General features: G+C 36.8%; 1 protein-coding gene across 9 annotated transcripts in view; it reads left to right on the plus strand.

The window, feature by feature from the left end:
- Positions 1 to 22,271, plus strand: part of ANKIB1 (ankyrin repeat and IBR domain containing 1) — a 239,213-nt gene that overhangs the window by 167,442 nt on the left and 49,500 nt on the right. For all 9 annotated transcript variants that reach the window (XM_038556785.1, XM_038556781.1, XM_038556779.1 and 6 more), the window contains 3 exons: positions 3,625 to 3,807; positions 15,400 to 15,517; positions 21,911 to 22,119. In XM_038556785.1, coding sequence (XP_038412713.1) covers positions 3,625 to 3,807; positions 15,400 to 15,517; positions 21,911 to 22,119 — 510 coding nt within the window. The remainder of the gene's footprint in view (positions 1 to 3,624; positions 3,808 to 15,399; positions 15,518 to 21,910; positions 22,120 to 22,271) is intronic.

The raw sequence follows: 22,271 nt of genomic DNA on the forward strand, positions 1-22,271 counted from the left end.
CAATGAGATCTAGGTTTTTGTAGTCCCTCACCTCCATGCCAGTAATTTGAGGATCCCTTTTGAAGACAGATTACCAATCAAGGCATAAATCTCACCTAAGTTCCAGATATGTTCAGCAATGACTCTCAACAATGACTTCTCATGCATCCCCTCTTTACACACCCTTTTTTTAAGTGCCAAAGAATGCAGTCTACACTCCGGCATATCCTTTTAAGAAGGTCTCCCCCCTTGCCTTGCCACTCCCCATCCCTATACTTCTCTTTCCCTTTGGCTTTTTCCCCTGAGCTCCGCCCTCAATCCATTGCTTGGCCAGGGATCCAAACGCTGCCTTCTGGACTTCCCTCCACAAGGATGCCTTGCCCCTAGCTGTGGCTGCAGGGACTTAATTTATTGGGAGAGCCTATGGTGGCTGCCACCCCAGTCACAGCTGGGCAGCACTCACCGTACAGCCAGGCAGTCTGCCCCTAGCAGAGGCCCTCTTGGCTTGCCATTTTTCATTCCCCTTCCTGTGGCTAAGGGGTGGGAGTGAGGGGATGGGGGACGGAGGGGGGTGGGGACTGCCTGCCATGGCCTGGGTCTTGAAAAACCTGAGTCTGCTGATTGAAATGAATCTCTTAAAAAAAAAAAAAAAAAAAAAAAAAAAAAGAAGGTCCCCCCTCTTACTGATATTCCAGAATGGCACAACCTCTTAAATTTTGTTGTCTTTGCTTTTATTAAAGACTGGGCATTAAGTTAAAGAAGATTTATCTTGTTTGCTAATATTTAGAATCTCTTCTATGATAATATCTATTGTGAAAGTAAATCTAATCACAGCTTTGAAAGCTTTCCCAGTGTGCAGTTTAGAAATCATTTTCTACTAAGCCAAATAAAGATTCAGAGAATAAAGTCAGCTCTCCTAATTCCATAGTAGAAGCAAATAGTGAATTCTCTGATAGGATTGGATAAGCTGTGGAGCAGAAAAGCTAAAAACAGTAATAGACTCTGTGGACGTACTACAAGTCCCCAGTACCGAGTATGTTAGGCCATATAAATATATCCATTTAAACAGCAACGTGGGTAGTAGTGTAGGGTTACTATCAAATTTTTTAAGGATTTTATTCCTTCATTTGAGAGAGAGACAGCGCGCACAGGTGAGCACATGAGCAAGGGGGAGGGGCAGAGGGAGAGGGAGAAGCAAAATGTCCCCGCCTCCCCCTGCTGAACAGGGGGCTCAACCCCCGGGCTTCATCCCTGGACCTGGAGATCACAACCTGAGCTGAAGGCAGACGCTTAACTAACTGAGCCACCCAGGCACTCCTCAAATTTTTATGTACATAAGAATCTCTTGGACTTTAGAATCAGATTAGGATTCAGAGGCCTGGAGTGGGAGGGGTTTCCGTGGTTATGCTGAGATTCATTCAGCATTTCTAACAAACTCTCAGGTGATAACTACTGATCCCCAGACCACACTTTGACTAGAGAGGTTTCTAGGTGGTAAGTAGCAGCTAATATGACCTTGCCCTCAGGCTCTAAAATGTGTCTACGACAGTGACTGCTTAGAGTTAAGCCTAGCAATTTTTTTTTGTAAGTGGCAAAGATGTAAAGAGTAAATATTTTGAGTTTTGTGTTCATAAGCCATATTCTTCTTGATTTGTTTCTATGCTTGCTTTTACAATTAAAAAAAATTGTTTAACCATTTTAGCTCTGAGGTATACCCTCAGCCTTGAGCAAGAAACTGAAGTCATATCCATTGGGCTTGTCAAATTAGCCCATGGCTTTCAGGCCCGGCACTGGTATAAGTTCCTTATTTCGTCTGGCCTCTTGGGATGACTATAGAGGAGTCATAAGGATTCCAGTTCCAAAAGCAATAAAGGAACTTTATAGGAAGATCTGTATGTTTGTTGGAGGGAGGGGTGATAAAATTATATGGAAGAAAATGGAAGGAAGCTACCTTTTTTATTTAATGCCATAAAAAATGAAAACTAAAATGATTCATTTTTAGATCATAAGTAAGATCTGAGTAGAGGGATGCCTGGGTGGCTCAGCGGTTGAGCATCTGCCTTTGGCTCAGGGTATGATCCCGTGGTCCTGGGATCGACTCCCACGTCGGGCTCCTGCATTGAGCCTGCTTCTTCCTCTGCCTCTCTCTGTGTGTCTCTCGTGAATAAATAAAATCTTAAAAAAAAAAAAAAAAAGATCTGAATAGAACTTTACCATGGACCCCAGGAATCATTTGACTTCTCTTAATTTATGTGATCAACCTATTCTTTGTGGCAGTACAAAATCCAGTTATGATTATAAGAATTTGGTCAAACTTTTGTGTAGATCCCAGTTCTGCTTAATAGGTGGATAACTTTGATCAAGTTATTTAACTTTTCTGAGATATCATAATGTCCCTGGGGTTGTTTGTAAATAAGACTGTGTACTTGAGGGGTGCCTAGGTGGCTCTGTTGGTTAAGCATTTCCCTTTGGCTTGGGTGATGATCTCAGGGTCCTGGGATCAAGCTCCACATTGGACTCCTGCTCTGAAGGGAGCCTGCTTCTCCCTCTGCCTCTGCTGCTCCCCCTGCTTGTGTGCAGTCTCTCTCTCTCTAAAATAAATAGTCTAAAAAAAAAAAAAAAAAAGAATGTGCACTTGAAATGCTTAACATAGTGCTTAGAACTTAGAAGACAATAAATGGTGGCTATTACTATGTTATTATGGTCATGACTGAATTCTGTAGAAGAATCATCTCCATGACTAATTGCAGGCTGTTCTTTCGGGTATATCATATACTAGATTATGGTCCTCTTGGCATTTTTGTCCTTCCTAATGTATCTGCAGACATAATGGGGAAATTTGAACGTACATCCTTTAGTAACAACATATTTAACTTATGTAAAACTACCAGAAACCTCAGTAGTAAATAACCTCAGTAGTAAACCAAGTCACTCTTCCATGTTGTTGTTTGTTTTTACTCTTCCGTGTCTGTGTGTGTGTGTGTGTGTGTGTGTGTGTTTTGTTGTGGTTTTTTTGCAAAAGTTATTTCTTTCGGGAAAATCACACCTTTAAAGATTGAAAAATTGTTTGATATCGTATCTTCCCGACTTGATTATCAGTGGTTATTCTCACCACTTATTTTGAGAAATATTGAAAACAATTTTGCTTCATTGATTTGCTCATCCTAATTTGAGTTCAGTGTTGGACTGGATAGTGAAGATACAAGTGAAAACTTTTGTCTGCCATGTCAGGACATTCAGGCATTAGTGGTTAAAGTAACAGGATCAGCAGTGTTCTTCTGGTTTAAGAAAATTCATAGAAATTTACATAATCTAAAGCATTGAATAACTATAAAATGTTTTTATTTTTAAGTAAGACTTTTTTTTTTTTGATTGGACAGAATGCTTAAGTATTTCTTTTTAAAGTTTAATAAGTTGGTTTCTGCTGTTTGTTTTTAACCACAGGAAATCATCCTAATACTAATAAACAAGAATTGCCATCTTAAATTAGAAGTCACTGGTATCTAAGTAATTTTTATTATCATTTCAAGTATATGCTGTTATGTTTTTGTTGTGCTTCCTTGTTTTTTTTTTTTTTTGAATATGTAGCATGAAATAACTTGTTTAAATCTGTGGTTGCAAGTTTTTGAAAAAAGTCTTTTTTAGCTTTTAGTAAAACATGGAGGAGACTTGTTTGCTGAGAATGAGAATAAAGATACTCCTTGTGATTGTGCTGAAAAACAACACCACAAAGATTTGGCTCTCAACCTGGAATCACAAATGGTATTCTCACGAGATCCTGAAGCTGAAGAAATAGAAGCTGAATATGCTGCATTAGACAAACGAGAGGTAAGGTTTTATGGATTTTTTTAAAGAAAAAAATTAAATGGATTTTATATTAAGTTGTATTTTTCTACTTTAAAATCCAGTTCATATGGTATTCTTTCCATCTGCCTAATACCCTGTCATCGACAAAGCTTTAATTATGAAAATACATGTAGAAAATCTGGAGGTAGTAACTATCTCTGACATATGTAAAAATATTTGCTTATTTTTTATGATTGATTTATTTATTTTAGAGAGCTAGTGCGTGTGTATGCAGGTGTGGGGGAGGGGTGGAAGGAGAGAGAAACTCAAGTAGGCTCCCAAGCTGAACACAGTACCCCACGCAGGACTCAGTGTCAGGACCCTGAGATCAGACCTGAGCCAAAACCAAGAGTTGGTCGCTTAAACCCCACCCAGGCCCTCATGTTTACTTACATTTAAATAGAGAGTCTGATGTGTAAAGCCCCAACCATTCCTACTGTTCTAAAATTGCAGTCCTCCTATTCCTCAGTCTTTCCCTGTTTTCTGGATTGCTTTTATCAACAAACATGCTCTGAAAACTTTAACCTTAAAAAACAAGAACAACAAAACAACCTCTCCATTGACCACTCAGTTGTAGCCCCATATCTCTATCTTCTGAGAAAAACAAAATTTAAGAGCTGTCTATACATAACCTACTTCCTCACATTCCATTCACTCTTCGGCCCATTGCAGTGTGACTTTCCTCCCTTCTGTTGTGATGGAAGTGCATTTGTCATGGACATCAAGAGTCACCATGTTGCCAAAGCCAGTAGGTACTTTTCTCTCCATCTTACTTGAAGTCTTCTGCAGCACTGGACACAATTGACCACTCCCTTCTTAGTGAACCATTGTTCTCTTAGCTTCAGGGACATTGTTCTTTGGTTTCCTTTAAGTCTTTCTTGTTTCAAAAATATTACCTCTATCCACTGAGTTGGTCACGCATAAATGGGCAAGCATTCTTGATTCCTCACTTCTTACATCCAAACAATCTGAGAATCTCGTCAATTTTACCTCCAAAAGTGTAATATAGACCCATATACTCTTCCTGGTCTCTACTCCTGCCTCCCAAGATCCTCTCCATCTGAGCCACTTAAGAGTTTCCTAACTGGCCTCCTTCCTTCTATTTTTGTTCCCTTAGAATCCATTTTGTACACAAAAGCCAGAGAGACATTTTTAAACTTAAATTAGATCATATAAATCACTTAAATTACTTAGTAACTTTTCATTGTACTTAGAATAAATTCCAAACTATTTGCTCAGATACAAGACTTTATATGGTCTCACTACTACCTCCCTCTCCAACAACTTCTCAGATCTTTCTCCCCAGCACATTTTACTCCATTTATAATACCTCAACTACACTAAAGTTTTTGCATTTGCTGTTTCTTGTATCAGAAATCTTCTCCCAGTTTTTCTCTTGGTTGGCTCAGTAGTTCTTCAGAGAGGCAGTCTTTCACTAATAGTCCCCTTTCCTTCTATTCTTTACCATAATACCCAGTCTCTTTTTTTACAACACTCATTACATGCTATAGACTTTGTTTATGTATTTACTTGTTATTACCTTTCTTTCCTATTAGATTGTCAACTCCATGAGGGCCAGAATCATAACTGCCTTATTCAACAGAGTATTTTCAATGTCTGACAGTGGACATCCATAGAAGTATTAAGTAAATTATAAGACACAATAAATTTTTTCCTCCCAAAATTATTCTGGTTCTTCCATGTTCAATGCCAACTTAATTATAAAAAGACTTATCCTAACTATTGTTTGTATGTGTTCAAAAAATAACTGCACTGTTTTGGGTTTTTCCCCATGAATTGCCAACAGTTTTTGAGCTTCTATACTCACCAGATTGCTAAAGGAACTGAGTTTCTTGGAATTTAGAAATTTATATTTTTTTACTCTTTGTGTTTCTTAGGTTAGGTTATTTTATGGGAGGGCTTATTCAGATTAAGTACACATAGAAAGGGAAGCTGATGTCCTAAGCACTCTCACATGGTTGTTGAATCTACATAGTAACTGTGAATAACAATTACGTTCCCTTCTTTTTTTTTTTTTAATTTTAAGATTTTATTTATTTGAGAGAGTGAGCGAGAGCAAGAGAGCATACATGAGTGGAAAGAGGAGCAGAGGGAGAGGGAGAAGCAGACTCCCCACTGAGCAGGAAGCCAGCTTCAGGGCTCTATTCCTGGGCTCCCGGATCATGACCTGAGCCAAAGGCAGATGCTTGACCAGCTGAACCACCCAGGCGCCCCATGCCCTCTTCTTTTTTTAAAATGAGGACAGTAAATCAGAAAATAGTTGAATAATGTGCCAGGATCAAAGTAAGCCAAACCTAATTCTTCTGACTTCTCTATTTGCTGTGCTGCATACCTTTTCATAATCCATCATCTTGAGTCAGACATAGAAACTATTACTGTGGTGCAGACACTCTGGAAAACTGTGTGGAGGTTCCTCAAAGAGTTAAAAATAGATCTGCCCTATCACCCAGCAATTGCACTGCTGGGGATTTACCCCAAAGATACAGATGCAGGGACACCTGCACCCCGATGTTTATAGCAGCAATGTCCACAATAGCCAAACTGTGGAAGGAGCCTCGGTATCCATCGAAAGATGAATGGATAAAGAAGATGTGGTTTATGTATACAATGGAATATTACTCAGCCATTAGAAACAACAAATACCCACCATTTGCTTCAATGTGGATGGAACTGGAGGGTATTATGCTGAGTGAAGTAAGTCAATCGGAGAAGCACAAACAGTGTATGTTCTCATTCATTTGGGGAATATAAATAATAGTGAAAGGGAATAAAGGGGAAAGGAGAGAAAATGAGTGGGAAATATCAGAAAGGGAGACAGAACATGAGAGACTCCTAACTCTGGGAAACGAACTAGGGGTGGTGGAAGGGGAGGGGGGATGGTGACTGGATGATGGGCACTGAGGGGAGCACTTGATGGGATGAGCACTGGGTGTTATTCTACATGTTGGCAAATTGAACACCAATAAAAAATAAATTTATAAAAATAAAAAAACTATTACTGTAATAATACAATAATTTAGTCAGAAGATAACATGAACAATAATATTCTAAAAATAACATGATATGATTAAAAGACATGACTATGACTATATTTAGGCTTTTTTATCAAAGATACTATAAATTAATCAGAAAGTAATATACTCATGAATAGACTTAAGATCTAAATTAACTTAGTGTAACCATAATAAACTATTAAGTTTAAAAGAAAGTTACGGGGGCACCTGGGTGGTCCAGTGTTTGAGCATCTGCCTTTGGCTCAGGTTGTGATCCCGGTGTCCTGGGCTCAAGCCCCATATCAGACTGCCCATGGGGACCCTGCTTCTTCCTCTGCCTATGTCTGCCTCTGTCTGTGTGGGTCTCATGAATAAATAAATAAAATCTCTTTTGAAAAAGTTAAGGAACAGTTTGATACTAATTATATAGAACAGGTAAGTGCATATTGAGAAGATTGAAGTATACCAGAATGATAATTATGGTTATGGATAATGTTTTTTTACCATTATTATCTTTTCTATTTGCATGCATTTCTTAAAATTTATAGTGAGTATTTATTGCTTAAAAAAATGTAAAAAATTTTCTCCTTTCTGACTCTACCCCACAGTGGCAACAATTTTTTTGTGCTACCAGTCATAAGCAAACATACATGATATAGAACTTTTAATGTAAAAGTAAGATAGTATACTGAGTTCTGCCAAAATATTGTTTTTAATTGAAGTATAGTTGATACACAGTGTTAATTTTGGTTGTACGAAATAGTGATTCAACAGTTTATATGTTATGGTGTGCTCACCACAATATAACTACCATATGTCACCACGCAATGCTATTACAATACCATTGACTATATTACCTATGCTGTACCTTTTATTCCTGTGACTTATTCATTCCATAACTGGAACCCTGTTTCTCCCACTCCCTTTCACCCATTTTGCCCACTTCCTTCCCATCCCTCCCTCTGGCAACCATTAGTTCTCTGTATTTATGGATCTGTTTCTGCTTTTTGTTTGCTTATTCATTTGTTTTTTTTAGATTCCACATATAAGTAAATCATATGTATTTGTCTTTCTTTGTCTGACTTCTTTCACTTAGCATAATACCCTCTAGGTCCATCCAAGTTGTTGTAAATTGCAAGATCTCATCCTTTTTTTACGACTGAGTAATACTCCATCAGGTATGTGTGTGTATATACCGCATCTTTACCCATTCATCCATCTATGAGTGGACACTTAGAGTGCTTTCATATTTTGGCTATTGTAAATAATGCTGTGATAAACATAGGGGTATCTTTTCTAATTAGTGTTTTTGAGTTCTTTTGATAAATACCCAGTTGTGGAAATACTGGGTCATGAGGTATTTCCATTTTTAATTTTTTGAGGAATTCCATACTGTTTTCCACAGTAGCTGCACCAATTTGCATTCCCACAAACAGTGCATGAGGGTTCCTTTTTGTCCACATCCTCACCAACTCTAAAATATTTTTTCAACTTAACAATATATCATGAACATCTTTTCTAAGTCAGAACATATGATCTACATATTTTAACCACCTACCTATTAATGTATATTTAAATAACTTAGATGTTTTTGCTATGAAAAACAAGGCTAAAGTGAATATCTACTTGTAACATATATATCTGTACCCAGTTATGTCATTATTGTGGTTTAAAACATGGATCTAAAGCCACACTGACTGGATTCATATCTTAGCCCCATGACTATATGACCTTGAGTAGTTTACTCAATCTCTCTGCTTCGATTCCTTCTTCCTTAAAATGAAGATCATAATGGGCCCTACCTTGTAGAGTTGTAGTGATCCTTAAATGAGTTAATATATATAAATACTTAGTACCTGAGTCATTATTTGTGTTATCTAAATGTATGCTATTGTCATCATGATCATCATATCCTTGTTACTGTATGTATATACACATTTCAAAAGTATATTCCCTATAAATTTATAAAAATTAGTTTGATGGATCATGAAATACATACATATTTTATGGTTTAATAGATGCTGTTAAACTGTCCTAAAAGATAATATTAATTCATTTTCTTCTAATAGTATTTTAGAGTATATTAAAGATTAAGACTATTAAAGAATTACTTCACATTTCTGCTAGCATTAGATATTATCAGTGTTTTTATTTTATTTTTTAAAATATTTTATTTACTGATTTGAGAGAGAAAGAGAGCAAGAGATAGCATAAGCGAGGTGCAGGGCAGAGGGAGATACAGACTCCCCACTGAGCAGGGAGTCTGATATGGGGCTTGCCCAGGACCCCAGGGTCATTATCTGAGCTGAAAGCAGACACTTAACTAACTGAGCCACTTGGGCACCCCTCAGCATTTTTATTTTTTGCTAGATTAGACAAATGGTACCTGTTTGAATTTATTTGATTATTCTGTGAATTGATTATTTATTTGCTGTTTTTCCTATGGATTGTTTGTGTTTTCTTAATGCTTCCCGAGAAACTGTGTATTTTTCTATATCACAAGTTTTTCACATAGAATATTCAGAGATGTAAATTTTTCTTCTTCTATGGCTTTTGATTTTGTTTTCATGTTAATATTATAATCTTACATCCCTATATTTTTTCTTGTTTTCTAGTTTTGTTTTTAAATCCATATTAGATTATTTTTGTCTATTATTTCATAATGTAAAAAACAGTACTTTCATAAATAAGTACTTATACACAAATGTTTATAGCAGCACTATTCACAATAACTAAAAGCTGAAGACAACCCAAATCTGTATCAACAAATGAATGGATAAAATGTGTGGTATACATAGACAATGGTATATTACTCAATCATAAAAAGGAAAGAAGTACTAACACAATGTACAGTATGGGTCCATCTCAGAAACACTGTGATGTATGAAAGAAGGCAGACACAAAAGGTCACATGTTAAATAATGCCATTTCTCTGAAATATCCAGAAGAGGTAAATGCATAAAGAAAGAAAGCACACTAGTGTTTGTGGGTCAGGGAGGAGGAAGGACTAGGGAGTAACTACTTCATGAGTGTGAGGTTTTATTTGGGGATGATGAGAATATTTAGGAATTAGATGCTGTTGTGGTTGTACAACATTGTTGAATATTTAAGGCCACTGAATTATACATTTAAAATTTTTTTTGTTTTGTTTGCTTTTTAAAAAAGATTTTATTTATTTGAGAGAGAGAGAGAGAGAGGAAAAGCACAAGCTGGGGGTTGGAAGCCAGAGGGAGAGGGAGAAGCAGGCTACCCCTTGCGAGGAAGCCACCCAGTCACCCCTAAAATTGTTATTTTTAAGTAATATATGTTTCAAAACAATTTAAAAAATAAAACCAAAAAACAACACTTTCTTTAAAATTCATTTTGTACCTTCTACTTTGACCCTGATCAACTTTTGTATTATTCTGCGTATGCTAATAGTTTTACATGGCCTGCTATGTAATTAATTGTATTAAACTACATAATTAGGTGTAGAGATTCATATTCCCAAGGTATTTATTTTAGCTAAGTTTCTTAATTCAGTTAATAATCTGGACAATGTATATGATATCTCTATAATTTCTTCTCTATGCATTTTAATTAAGTTCTTTCCTTCAGATTAGTTTATAAATAGGTAAAATCTATTTCTTCATCCCATCATTCAACAAAACTCTTGAGTGACTACTCTGCCAGACACTGTTATAAGAGCTTGGAGATATAGTAAGGAACAAAGATTAAGCTCCTGCCCTCTAGGTGTTTATGTTCCAGCATCAGGGCACACAAATAAGATTAAAAAGTAAATGAACACAATTTGTGAGAGTGGTAATTGCTATAAGGAAATAAAAATAAGGTGATATGTTGGAGTGATGGCTGGGAAGAGTGCATTTAATGTACATAAACCTGTAAAGACAGAACAGAGAAGCTAGTGAGTATTGGGCCTAGTAGGGGTCAGGCTCTGTAGGAATAGATTGTCTGACTATCTATGGCTAAATGAAGGGGAAACTAAGTAATATGTTGCTTTGAAAACCATCTAAAGAATCCCCCCTCCCAATTCCTTCCCAGTCTATAACTCAGGAAGGCTTAGATTCTTTTTCTGGTAGGGAACCCATTTGATGGACATTGCCTTAGCTGACTTCCCTGGTTAGCAAGTTAGCTGTTCAAGAGCAGCTCCCTTCCTCTTAGATCAAAGTACAGATCAGGGTAGACTAGGTCTTAATTCCAGGGGAGACCAGCTGAGTAAGAAGAGAAGAAAGAAACAAAGGTAAGGGTCTGAGAATCCTAAAGGCTTCCTCTAGCTATTCTTTCCCCTCTCTCTCAGGCTAAGCTTTGGATCAACTAATGAGAAATTGATATTAAGGGTAATTGGAAATACTCTGTTCCCTGAGTGTCTTTTACATCTTCTAAATTTTTAAGTTACTAATACATTTGGATAAATAAGTATCCGTTTTTCATTTTTTAACAATAAACATGTTTTACCTATATAATTGGGGAAAGCGGTGTGTATTGTGCAAAGAAGGAAAAACAAATTTGTCTTTCATAATACTTTGTCATAGTCTTTTCTGTAACAGTTTTCAAAGATGCTATCACTTTATACATGATATTTAAAGGGATACGGTTTGTATATTAGGCTGTTTCACATTTTTTCAGTGGTATTTTGGTAGCAGAAGTATGCACTGATGCAAAAGAGGCACTTTTATTCCTTGTTACCTTTTAAATTTGTTTCCTTTTTCTTTGTGCCAGATCAGACTGTTTTGAAGGTTATTGCTAGATTGTGTTTAATCTGAAAATAGAAGCAGTTTATCTTTGCAACAAGAAAGAGAAAGGCACCTTCATTTTAATCCTTCCTGCTGAAGAGAGGGCTAGTGCCCACTTGGGACTGAGTAATGTATTGAAATGCTTCACATGACCTAATTATTGTTCTGTTGCAGAGATTCGGAGTGAATATGTTAACGTGTTCATGAAGGCAATGTGTCTTTCTCCTCCAACAACTATTTTTCTTCCAGTGTAACCTTTCTAAGTGTAAAACTGAATTTTTAAAACTTAATCTATGTGGGGATCCCTGGGTGGCACAGCAGTTTAGCGCCTGCCTTTGGCCCAGGGCGCGATCCTGGAGACCCGGGATCGAATCCCACGTCAGGCTCCCGTTGCATGGAGCCTGCTTCTCCCTCTGCCTGTGTCTCTGCCTCTCTCTCTCTCTCTGTGTGACTATCATAAATAAATAAAAATTTAAAAAAATAAAAATAAAAAATAAAACTTAATCTATGTGGATTGCCTTGTATTATCTCCTTTTTAACATATCTAAAATCAAATCTCATTTGGCTCACATAAATACAGTAGAATGATCGCTAATCTAAAAAAGAACATTTGGATTGGGTGTTCTATGCAAGTGTTGAATCACTATATTGTACACCTGAAACTAATATTACACTCTATGTTAACTAATTAGAATTTAATTTTTTTAAATTTTTTTTTTAATTTATTCATGATAGGCACACAGTGAGAGAGAGAGGGGCAGAGACACAGGCAGAGGGAGAAGCAGGCTCCATGCACCGGGAGCCTGATGTGGGATTCGATCCCGGATCTCCAGGATCGTGCCCTGGGCCAAAGGCAGGCGCCAAACCGCTGCGCCACCCAGGGATCCCCTAATTGGAATTTAAATAAAAACTTAAAAAATAAATTTAAAAGAATATTTAAGAAATATCATACCAGGAAATACCCAGTTGACACCACTATTGCTGAGATAGGAGAGGTACCTGAAATCCCAAGTCTGAACTTGGAATGCATTATTTTAGAAATAATGTTATACACAGTGTGTAAGTTCTATACTAGAGTGAGTACTATAAATTTAACAATAAAAGGATTTCTTAGATTTTTGCAGGGGTAAGTATGGTTCATAAAATAGCTGAAAAGCAAACTGTACATGATAATTTGGGGATTATAAAGGTCAGGAAGAAAATGAATGAATGAATGAATGAATGAATGAATGAATGAATGAATGTCAGGAAGTTTATCATGTCAACAGAAAAATTATCCCTACTGAATAGAATCCTAGTCATATGCGGTTAACTAAGAACTGGTAAATTGAGGGCACATGGATGTCTTGGTCGGTTAAGTCTCCATCTCTTGGTTTCAGCTCAGGTCATAATCTCAGGGTCATGGGATTGAGTCCCCCTGTTGGGCTCCCTATTCCCTAAGGAGTCTGTCTGCCTCTTTCCCTCTGCCCCTTCCCCCACATGTGCAGTCTCTCTGTCCATCTCTCTGTCTCTCTCAGTCTCTCTCAAATAAATCTTAAAAAAAAAAAAAAAGAATGGTGAAATGGTTTCCATGATACCCCAAAAAATAACACAAGAAATAAAGATAGTATCTTATTCTAAAATATCTGTAAATTGAGCAGCCCCAGTGGCCCAGCGGTTTAGCGCCACCTTCCACCCGGGGTGTGATCCTGGAGACCCGGGATCGAGTCCCACGTTAGGCTCCCTGCATGGAGCCTGCTTCTCCCTCTGCCTGTGTCTCTGACTCTTTCTCTCTCTGTGTCTGCCATGAATAAATAAATAAAATCTTTAAAAAAAAATAGAAATAAAATATCTGTAAATCAACTAAAATAGATGAGGTTTGCTAATTGCCCGGAGTTCTCTAGAGACTGTGATACGTGCTGCCAGAGAACATCCTCAATTCTTGGGAATCTCTACTGTTTTTTAAGCTTTTGTATATGGCCTTTAATCTATGCTTACTATAGTAAGCTGGTTACAATTGTTTAAAAGACTTGAAATAGGGGCACCAGGGTGGCTCAGTTGGTTAAACATCTACCTTGGGCTCAGGTCATGGTCCTGGGATGAGGCCCACTTCCAGCTTCCGTGGGGGCCTGATTCTCCCTCTCCTTCTGCCTGTCACTCCCCCTGTTTGTGCTCTCTCTCTGTCAAAGTCTTTAAAAAAAGGAATTGAAATAGATCATGTATATCGATATTAATAATAATGACAGTATTGAATAAAAATAAAAGGAAATTGCCTAAATAGATAACAATGTTATGCCATAATGTTATGACGACCATGCGTCAAATTCATGATAGTGATTTCCATAGGGAAGGGTGGGAAGAATTAGGGAAATGTAGTAGGGAAAACATGTCACAGATTATTTTAGCTTTACATAAGCCCCCCCTTGTCCCCTTGATCTGTTACCTGCAGTCAACCACAATCCAGAAGCAAATGATCTTCCTTCTGATGTATCTTAGAAGGTCAGTAGTAGCCTAACACTATATCATAATGTCTATGTTATTCACCTCACTTGATTTCATCACACAGGTATTTTATCATATCACGTCACAAGAAGGGTGAGCACAGTCCAATGAGATATTTTGGGAGAGAGAAACCACATTCACAGGATAATTAGTGTATTATAGTTGTTCTTTTTTATTGTTAATTTTTTACTGTGCCTAATTTATAAAGTAAACTCTATCATAAGTATGTGTGTATAGGGAAAAACAGTATATATAGGGCTCAGTACTATCCATGGTTTCAGGGATCCATGGTAGGGGATCTTGAAACACATATTCCCCCACCGATGGGGGTGGAGTGGAGACTACTGTGTAAAATTTGGCTTCTTTTGTTTCATTTTGTTTTTAAAAGGACTTGAAACAAGTGTGGCAGAAATGTTAACATTTGTTTCTGAATAATGAAACACTTGTAATTTTTATTCTTTATATGTTTTCTGTTAAAAGCAAAGATAAAGGATAACTTAAGAATAAAAAACTTGAGATGATATAGTACCTATATAAAGAAAACTATGTAGTACCTATATAAAGAGCATTAATGAACACTTAAAAAACAGATAATATGTTTATGACTAAGAACTCTGAATAAGGGATGCCTGGATGACTCAGCGGTTGAGTGTCTGCCTTCGCCTTAGGATGTGATCCCGGAGTCCTGGGATCAAGTCCCGCATTGGGCTTCCTGCTTGGAGCCTGCTTCTCCCTCTGTCTATGTCTCTGCCTCTCTCTCTGTCTCTCATGAATAAATAAATAAAATCTTAAAAAAAAAAAAAAAAGAACTCTGAATATGATGGCATAGTCACATCTAAAGTGAATTAAGAAGTAGCATATAATCTCACTAACAATCCAAATAGAATCTTAAGTGCAAGTGTTTGGTGGTTCAGTGGTTAAACTCCATGAACGCGTATATTTACATATAATTGATCTGTAAAAAGCAAAGACTGGGTAAAAATACTTGAGAACTTTATGATTATTGCCCAGTAGTGGTATTATAGGTTTTTATTTCTAATAATTTTGTGTATTATCCAGATTTTCAAAATTGTAAAGTAAGTTGCTTTTGTCATTATAGTACAAAGCCTTTGTTTTAGAATAATAAGTTTGCATGAGCCTTGGCATCCACTTTCTAGCTTATATAAGACTTGTGAAACAGTAGTTTGAGGTCCATGATAGGGGGGCACACAGAGCATTTTTAACTTCAGTAATCAAACTGAAACAGGAAGACTGAATAAATGATTATCGTATATATTTGTTTATAGGCATTTAGAATTTCCTAAGAATATAACAGTCAATTTAACTTGATTTTCTTCCTTTCAAAGCCATATGAAGGATTAAGGCCTCAGGATCTTCGTAAATTGAAAGATATGCTTATTGTGGAGACTGCAGACATGCTTCAGGCTCCACTGTTTACTGCTGAAGCTTTACTTCGAGCTCACGGTAATGAAAATGTCTTACGTTTCTGATAACATGACTGCCTTTTGAAACTTTTCAGTGAAAATATGGCTATTTTATGAATTCAATGTAAAACCAAATAGTTTGTCAAACAAGCCTAAGTTGTTTTTTGCATAGTGGTTACTGCAGGACCCAAAACCCTCAGATCATTCTGTATTTTGAAGTACAAACTGGCTATAAATCATTGAAGAGAAATGAGAAATTTGTTTTTTAAAAATCAAGCTATTAAACCAGCTTATGGATTGTCTAATTTTAAAACTATGCCTGGGTGAACGGAGTTGAAAGTTGGAATCTATAGTCCTAGTCCTAGTTTTAACATTAATTTTTACTTAAATCAATTAAATACCTAAGAATAATAACTGTTAATACTGTCAGTTATATTTATTTTATATAACATGTTTCTCAGCATGAAATGCACAAAGCAAACTTACAGAGTCAACACAAGAATATAATGTCCCTGTTAAGTTTTTTTGTTTTGGTGTGGGGGAAGAGGGTTGTTTTTTCGTTTTCTTTAAGGAGATTACCTACCAATTTAGGAAAAGTACTATGCTTGTTTTCAGTTCTCTGTAAAACTTAAGGTAGCCATTCTGGGAGTTGTCACATGGCTGAATTGGAACCTGTCATTGCACAGTTCATATTTGATATTTTGGCTGGTTTCAAAGATAATTTTTTTCTGATTTAAAAATAAGTGGCTATCCTGTCTGGCTTACTTGTCTATTTGAACTATAAATCTGTATCATCTATACTAAAATAGAATGTCAACTTCCAAAATTTTTTATATAATCTTTTGATCAGAAGAAAACTTGAAATTTCATATTTCACCATCCCATGGTCATCACTGTGAATAATTTGGTATTAACTTTCTAGAATCCCTACCTTCAATATTGATATTTCCCAGGGTTCTGTACTTGAGACTCTTTCCTACTTTATATGCCAGTGGTTCATAAATTTTAGTATAAATAAGGATTACTTGGGAAACTAACCAGAGACTCCTATATTATTTCCAGAAAGTCTAAGTCACTAGGTGAGGGGGAGGGGGGTGCTTAAAAATACATGTTGTAAAGACACCTACCAAGTGGACCAATCTCAGAGAAACATGGCTATATATGTTTATCTAATGAAACTGAAGGTTTCAAAAATCACCCAAACAATAAAAAGTACATCTACAGTCTGACTTTAATAATATTTGCCGTTGAGTTTCTAAATGTCTGTTTAATGTTTTCTCCTCAATCTAAGGATGTCCACACCTGAACTCCTCTTTTCTCCCACTGTACTGATTGATACATGAGTGTCACAGTCATCAACTTACCCTGCCAGAAACTTGAAAGGCATACTTTACTCCTCCATGTCTGTCACATTTGGCCACAGTCTCATCATTTCTCTTAAGTGTCTCTCATCCTCCCATTCCCCCCACCCCCCTCCCTCCTCTAGCTCTTGCCATTCCCATTGCCACTGACTTAAATTCAGGCTGTCATTAGTTTCCATCTAAATCGTAGTCTCCTGAGTCCTGGTCTCCAGTGTTGTCATTGTTCTATTAATTTTTCATATCGCCATTAGACTATTCTTTTAAAATGCACACCTGAGTGTGTCGTTCCCTTGCTGAAAAACCCTTCACCAGCTTTCCACAGAGTTAAAACCATCCATACTCTTAAGTAAACCTTCATGATCCAGATTTCTTTACCTGGCCTCTCAATCTCCCCATTTCTTTACTTACCCACTCTTGCTTGTCTTTAGTAACCACATCTTCCAGGAAACCTTTTCTGCTTCTGTGTTCCCAAGTCTTCCCTGAGGCCCTTCCTGTCTATTCCTGCTACATCTTGTGTCATCAGTTAGAATACAGTTTTATAGTAATCTCTTTATTTGCTTTTCCTCTAGATTAACCTGGGAGCTCTTAGAGGGTAGCTTTTATTGTTTTGTTGTTGTTGTTGTTGTTGTTGTTGTTGTTGTTTCCACAGTACCTAACATACATCAAGCTCTCAGAAAATGGTTATAAAATAAATGATATATAATAAATAATATACCTGAAATGTTATTTATATATACATTACTCCTGCATATATTGCATTGCCCAAAATCTAGTCACTTGGCCACACTTAACTGCAAGCAACAGTTCTATACTGGAGCATTTTTTGTGTACTCTTAACCATTTCTGCCACAGGTATCTACATTCACCTAGATATTGTATCATAACTCTAAGTTACGATATATAAAGAATCTAAGGCTAACCTTACCAAAATTTTTTAAAGGAACATTTTCATCTCTATACATTTATATTGTGTCATCAAGTATTGTTAAATGATCGACTCCAGGGACACCTGGGTGGCTCACTTTGTTAAGCATCTGACTCTTGATTTTAGCTCAAGTATGATCTCATGGTTGTAAGTTTGAGCCCCACATCAGGTTCTGTGCTGGACATGGAACCTGTTTAGGATTCTCTCTCTCCCTCTCTCTCTCTCTCTCTCTCTCTCTCCCTCTCCACCCCACCTCCTTTGGCCCTCCCCCTCTAAATAAATGATCAACTCCATTTTTACTCTATTGATATTTCTGAAGTTAATTCTTCTGCACAATAGGGATCAGTTCTAATAAGGTGATATCTAGTTGAATTTTCTTATTTCGTAATATCCTGGGATAACTTTTTTGATAACTTATTTAAAAGTTCTATATTTCATTTCCCTATTAAGGCATAAAATAGAGGCTAGCAGGTTTTCAAATGGACATCTCTTCTATATTGTTTGAGTAATATCAGTGACAGTGACATTTGATAATCCAATAAAATTACAGAGATAACTGATGTTAGTGAATAAAATAGTGCACAGAACTACAGTTTATACTGATTGTTCTCAAAACCAGGATAGGCTCTGTTTCAGAGCTATTAAACTGAACTGTTTGGAAGATTTATAGATTACATCCTTGGTAACATTCACTCAGCTTTACACAGGAAAATAGATTTGAGTATTATATTATCTGTTATCAAATTTAATCTTAAGGTAAGGAAGTTGATCTAGATTAAGCAGAAGACTAAAATGTTTGGCAATATTTACTGAGCAGTAATTGAATTTTAAGGAGGACTCTGTTGGAATACAGTGGTTTTCTGAGTATTAATACAAGTAACATTTAATTGAATGCTACCTAATATGAAAATAAGTAAAGTTTACAAAACATGAGACAAAGGATAATTTGCTTATGCTTAGAGTTAATTTATATTGAAGTATTTTTTTAAAACTCTTTGGAAGACTCATCATCTTCTCTAGGCAATTAAATGTCAGTGGTCTACATCTTCTCACTCTTCCCTCTTCCTAGGAAATGATAGCTTTTCCCAAGGTTTCTATAGGTATAGATTTCTACCTCTGGACCAGACTTCTTTTCTTAGCCTCACACCCTTAATATATAACTACCTATTTTAAAGCATCTCTAGGATATCTCAAAAGCACCTTAAACCTATTATGTCTAAAACTAAAATCATGCTCTTCCACTTCTATACTGATTCTCTGGTATTCCCTGTTTACATTGATGGCACCAACCAACCAGCAGGGTGAACCTGGAACACCAACTTAGACATATCATGTCCTTTAGACTCTTATGTCCTGTTGTCACTGAATTGTCACTTTTACCTTCCATGTCTTAAACTCTTCTCTTTCTCTTTATCTCCACTGCAACCAACCACCTGGCCCTAGCTTCCATCATCTCTCACTTACACTGCCCATCAACCCTATTTGTGTTCCCTCTACTCCTGCCCTATCCAGTTTCTTTGTTGTAGTCAGAATGATCTTTTCAAATCTGATCGTGACAACCTGTGCTTCCTAACCCCAAGCTCAAGTTCTCAGTGATTTCCTACTATTCCTGAGCTGACGACACAGTGTTATTAAAAAGTCCTTCGTGGGGGATTCCCGGTGGCTCAGCCGTTTAGCACCTGCCTTCAGCCCAGGGCATGATCTTGGAGTCCTGGGATCGAGTCCCACGTCGGGCTCCCTGCATGGAGTCTGCTTCTCCCTCTGTCTCTCTCCCTCTCTCCCTCTCTCTCTCTCTCTTTCTCTCTCTCTCTCTCTCATGAATAAATAAATAAAATCTTTAAAAAAAATAAAAAATAAGAGTCCTGCATTATGTAGCCCCTCCCTATTTTATTCAGCCTCATCTCACACAATGCTTTCCCTCTGATCTCCATGCTTATAGCTATATTGACCTTTGAATTTCACAAGGATGTCGTCTTCCCTCCTACCACAGGGTCTTTGAACATGCTGTGCACACCTGTCTAGAATGTATTTCCCACTCTCTTTTACTAGTTAACTCCCATTCCTCTTTCAGTTGTCTACTTCAAGCTGTTTCCCCAGAGTCACCTTCTCTGACTGCTGTTCTCTACCTGTCATAACACTCTGACAGTGATAATTTTTTTACATAGTGTCTTTCTCCTTGCTAGACTGTAAGTTTCATGAAGGCAAGAGTCCTGCCTGATTATTCCTCCCATTGTATCCCTGCTGCCTGACAGTGCATGGCACGTAAGACATTCAGTTAATATTTGCCAGGTGAATGATGTGACACAATCCAAGCAGGAGTTGTGCTGAAAAATATTCATAGTAGCTAAGTCTAAAATCTAGAATATTCAGTATCTGTCTAAAGAAATTATAGTAGTTCTTTTTTCCCCCCTTTATTAAAAAGTAACATAATGGATACTTCGGAAAAATAATCTTACTAGTCTAAGAAAAGTAATTTTAACTTTTTAAGTAAGTAATGAACTATCCAAGTACTAACATCCATGTGGCAACATTTCCTGGAATGCACCCATGCAGTTTTTTTTCACTTGTTGGATTTTTTTTCCTCTTTGTAATCTGACCCTTTCCCAATCTCTTTTTCCATCTTCTCAAATGACAGCATGGTATGCTGTGACTTTACAGAACTGCTGATGTATCTTCATTATACTTCTGTGCCCTGGTCATATGGTTTACACAGCTGGAAATACACTTGCTGTATCCATATTGCATCTCTTGAGTCATAGTTATCCTGTTAAGCCACCAAATACACTGATTTAATATGGTTGAAAAAAGTCTTTCATTGAAAATTTCCACAGCTATTTGTATTAGAGTGGTAAAATTGTATAGAATGTGTCTGTTTTGGATAATTGGTTCTATACGGCTCTTGACCCTGTACTACATTGTGCTACAGTAGAAAGAAAACAGGCTTTGTAATCACAGAAATTGGTTTCAAATCTCTCACTATCTATGTGAGTCTGAGCAAGTTATATAACTTCCCTGAGTCCTCATTTCTTCATCTAAATAATGATTGAAAAGTTTGTTGGAAGGAACAAGTGAAATAATATGTATAAAACAGCTAGCAAAATAACTAGAAGTATACTAGAAGTATTTACTTATTATTTTTAATGGGTAAGGTTTTTATGGCTCTGAACTTTGTAACAACATGCTTCATTTGGTAATTTTAAAAGTGTTCAGTAGGAAGATCATCTTTTTTAGTTAGGTCAGATGTGAACTCAATACAGAATGCACTAATGAACTCAATACCTAATGCACTAAAACTTTTCATAACCATAATAATCCCTTCAGAAATTTCTTCTCCTTTCAAGCTGTTTATCAAATGATTTTTGGACTCATTGGCATTTTGATATGTTTATAATAAGCTATGTAACCATTTTACAACTTGACACCAGTGAAACCAATTGCAAATTTTACATATTTTTCTTGAAAAGAGTAAAATGCCTAAGTCAAATCTATGCCATGAAAATTTTTGTGACTTCCAGAAGTGATGTGTGAGGCACCTCTTTTGATTATTAGTAGAAATGACTGGAAATTTTGATAATATTATTAGATATTGACATAGTTACAAACCACAGTAGATTATAAAAGTTTAAATTCTGTTTAAAAATATTAGTGAATTGGGGTGCCTGGGTGGCTCAGTTAAGTGGCTGACTCTTCATCTCAGCTCAGGTCTGAATCCTCCAGAGTCATGCATTAGGTGCCACACTGGGCATAGAGCCTACTTTAATAAATAAGCAAATAAAAATAAAATATTTTCCTTAGGGCAGCCCTGGTGGCGCCGCGGTTTGGCGCCGCCTGCAGCCTGGGGTGTGATCCTGGAGACCTGGGATCAAGTCCCACATCGGGTTCCCTGTATGGAGCCTGCTTCTCCCTCTGCCTGTGTCTCTGCCTCTCTCTCTGTGTCTATGAATAAATAAATAAAATCCTTTAAAAAATACTTATTTATTAGTGGACATAACATACCTAAATATTCATTTGCAATTATTAATTTGATATAAATAATTTTTCTTCCTTTAGATGGCCTATATCTCTTTATCTTTATTTTGTTATTATGAAACTCTTAAAACATTACCATATTTCCTGTTTTTTGAGAGATACTCCATTTCTCTTAAAGACTGGGACCGGGAGAAATTACTTGAAGCTTGGATGTCCAACCCAGAGAATTGCTGCCAACGATCAGGTGTTCAGATGCCAACTCCACCACCAAGTGGGTATAATGCCTGGGACACACTCCCTTCTCCAAGAACTCCAAGGACTACACGTTCTTCTGTCACCTCTCCAGATGAAATAAGTTTATCTCCTGGGGATTTGGACACCAGTTTGGTATGGTTCAGTATTCACTGTGCTTCCTATAGTTTTGTGTTTAGTCTTTTAACTTTTAAATTATTTAATATTGTTTCATGGAAGGGGCACCTGAGTGACTCAGTTGGTTAAGTGGCCAACTCTTGGTTTTGGCTCAGGTCATGATCTCAGGG

The sequence above is a fragment of the Canis lupus genome, chromosome 14, assembly GCF_011100685.1.
Source record: "Canis lupus familiaris isolate Mischka breed German Shepherd chromosome 14, alternate assembly UU_Cfam_GSD_1.0, whole genome shotgun sequence".
Lineage (NCBI taxonomy): Eukaryota > Metazoa > Chordata > Mammalia > Carnivora > Canidae > Canis > Canis lupus.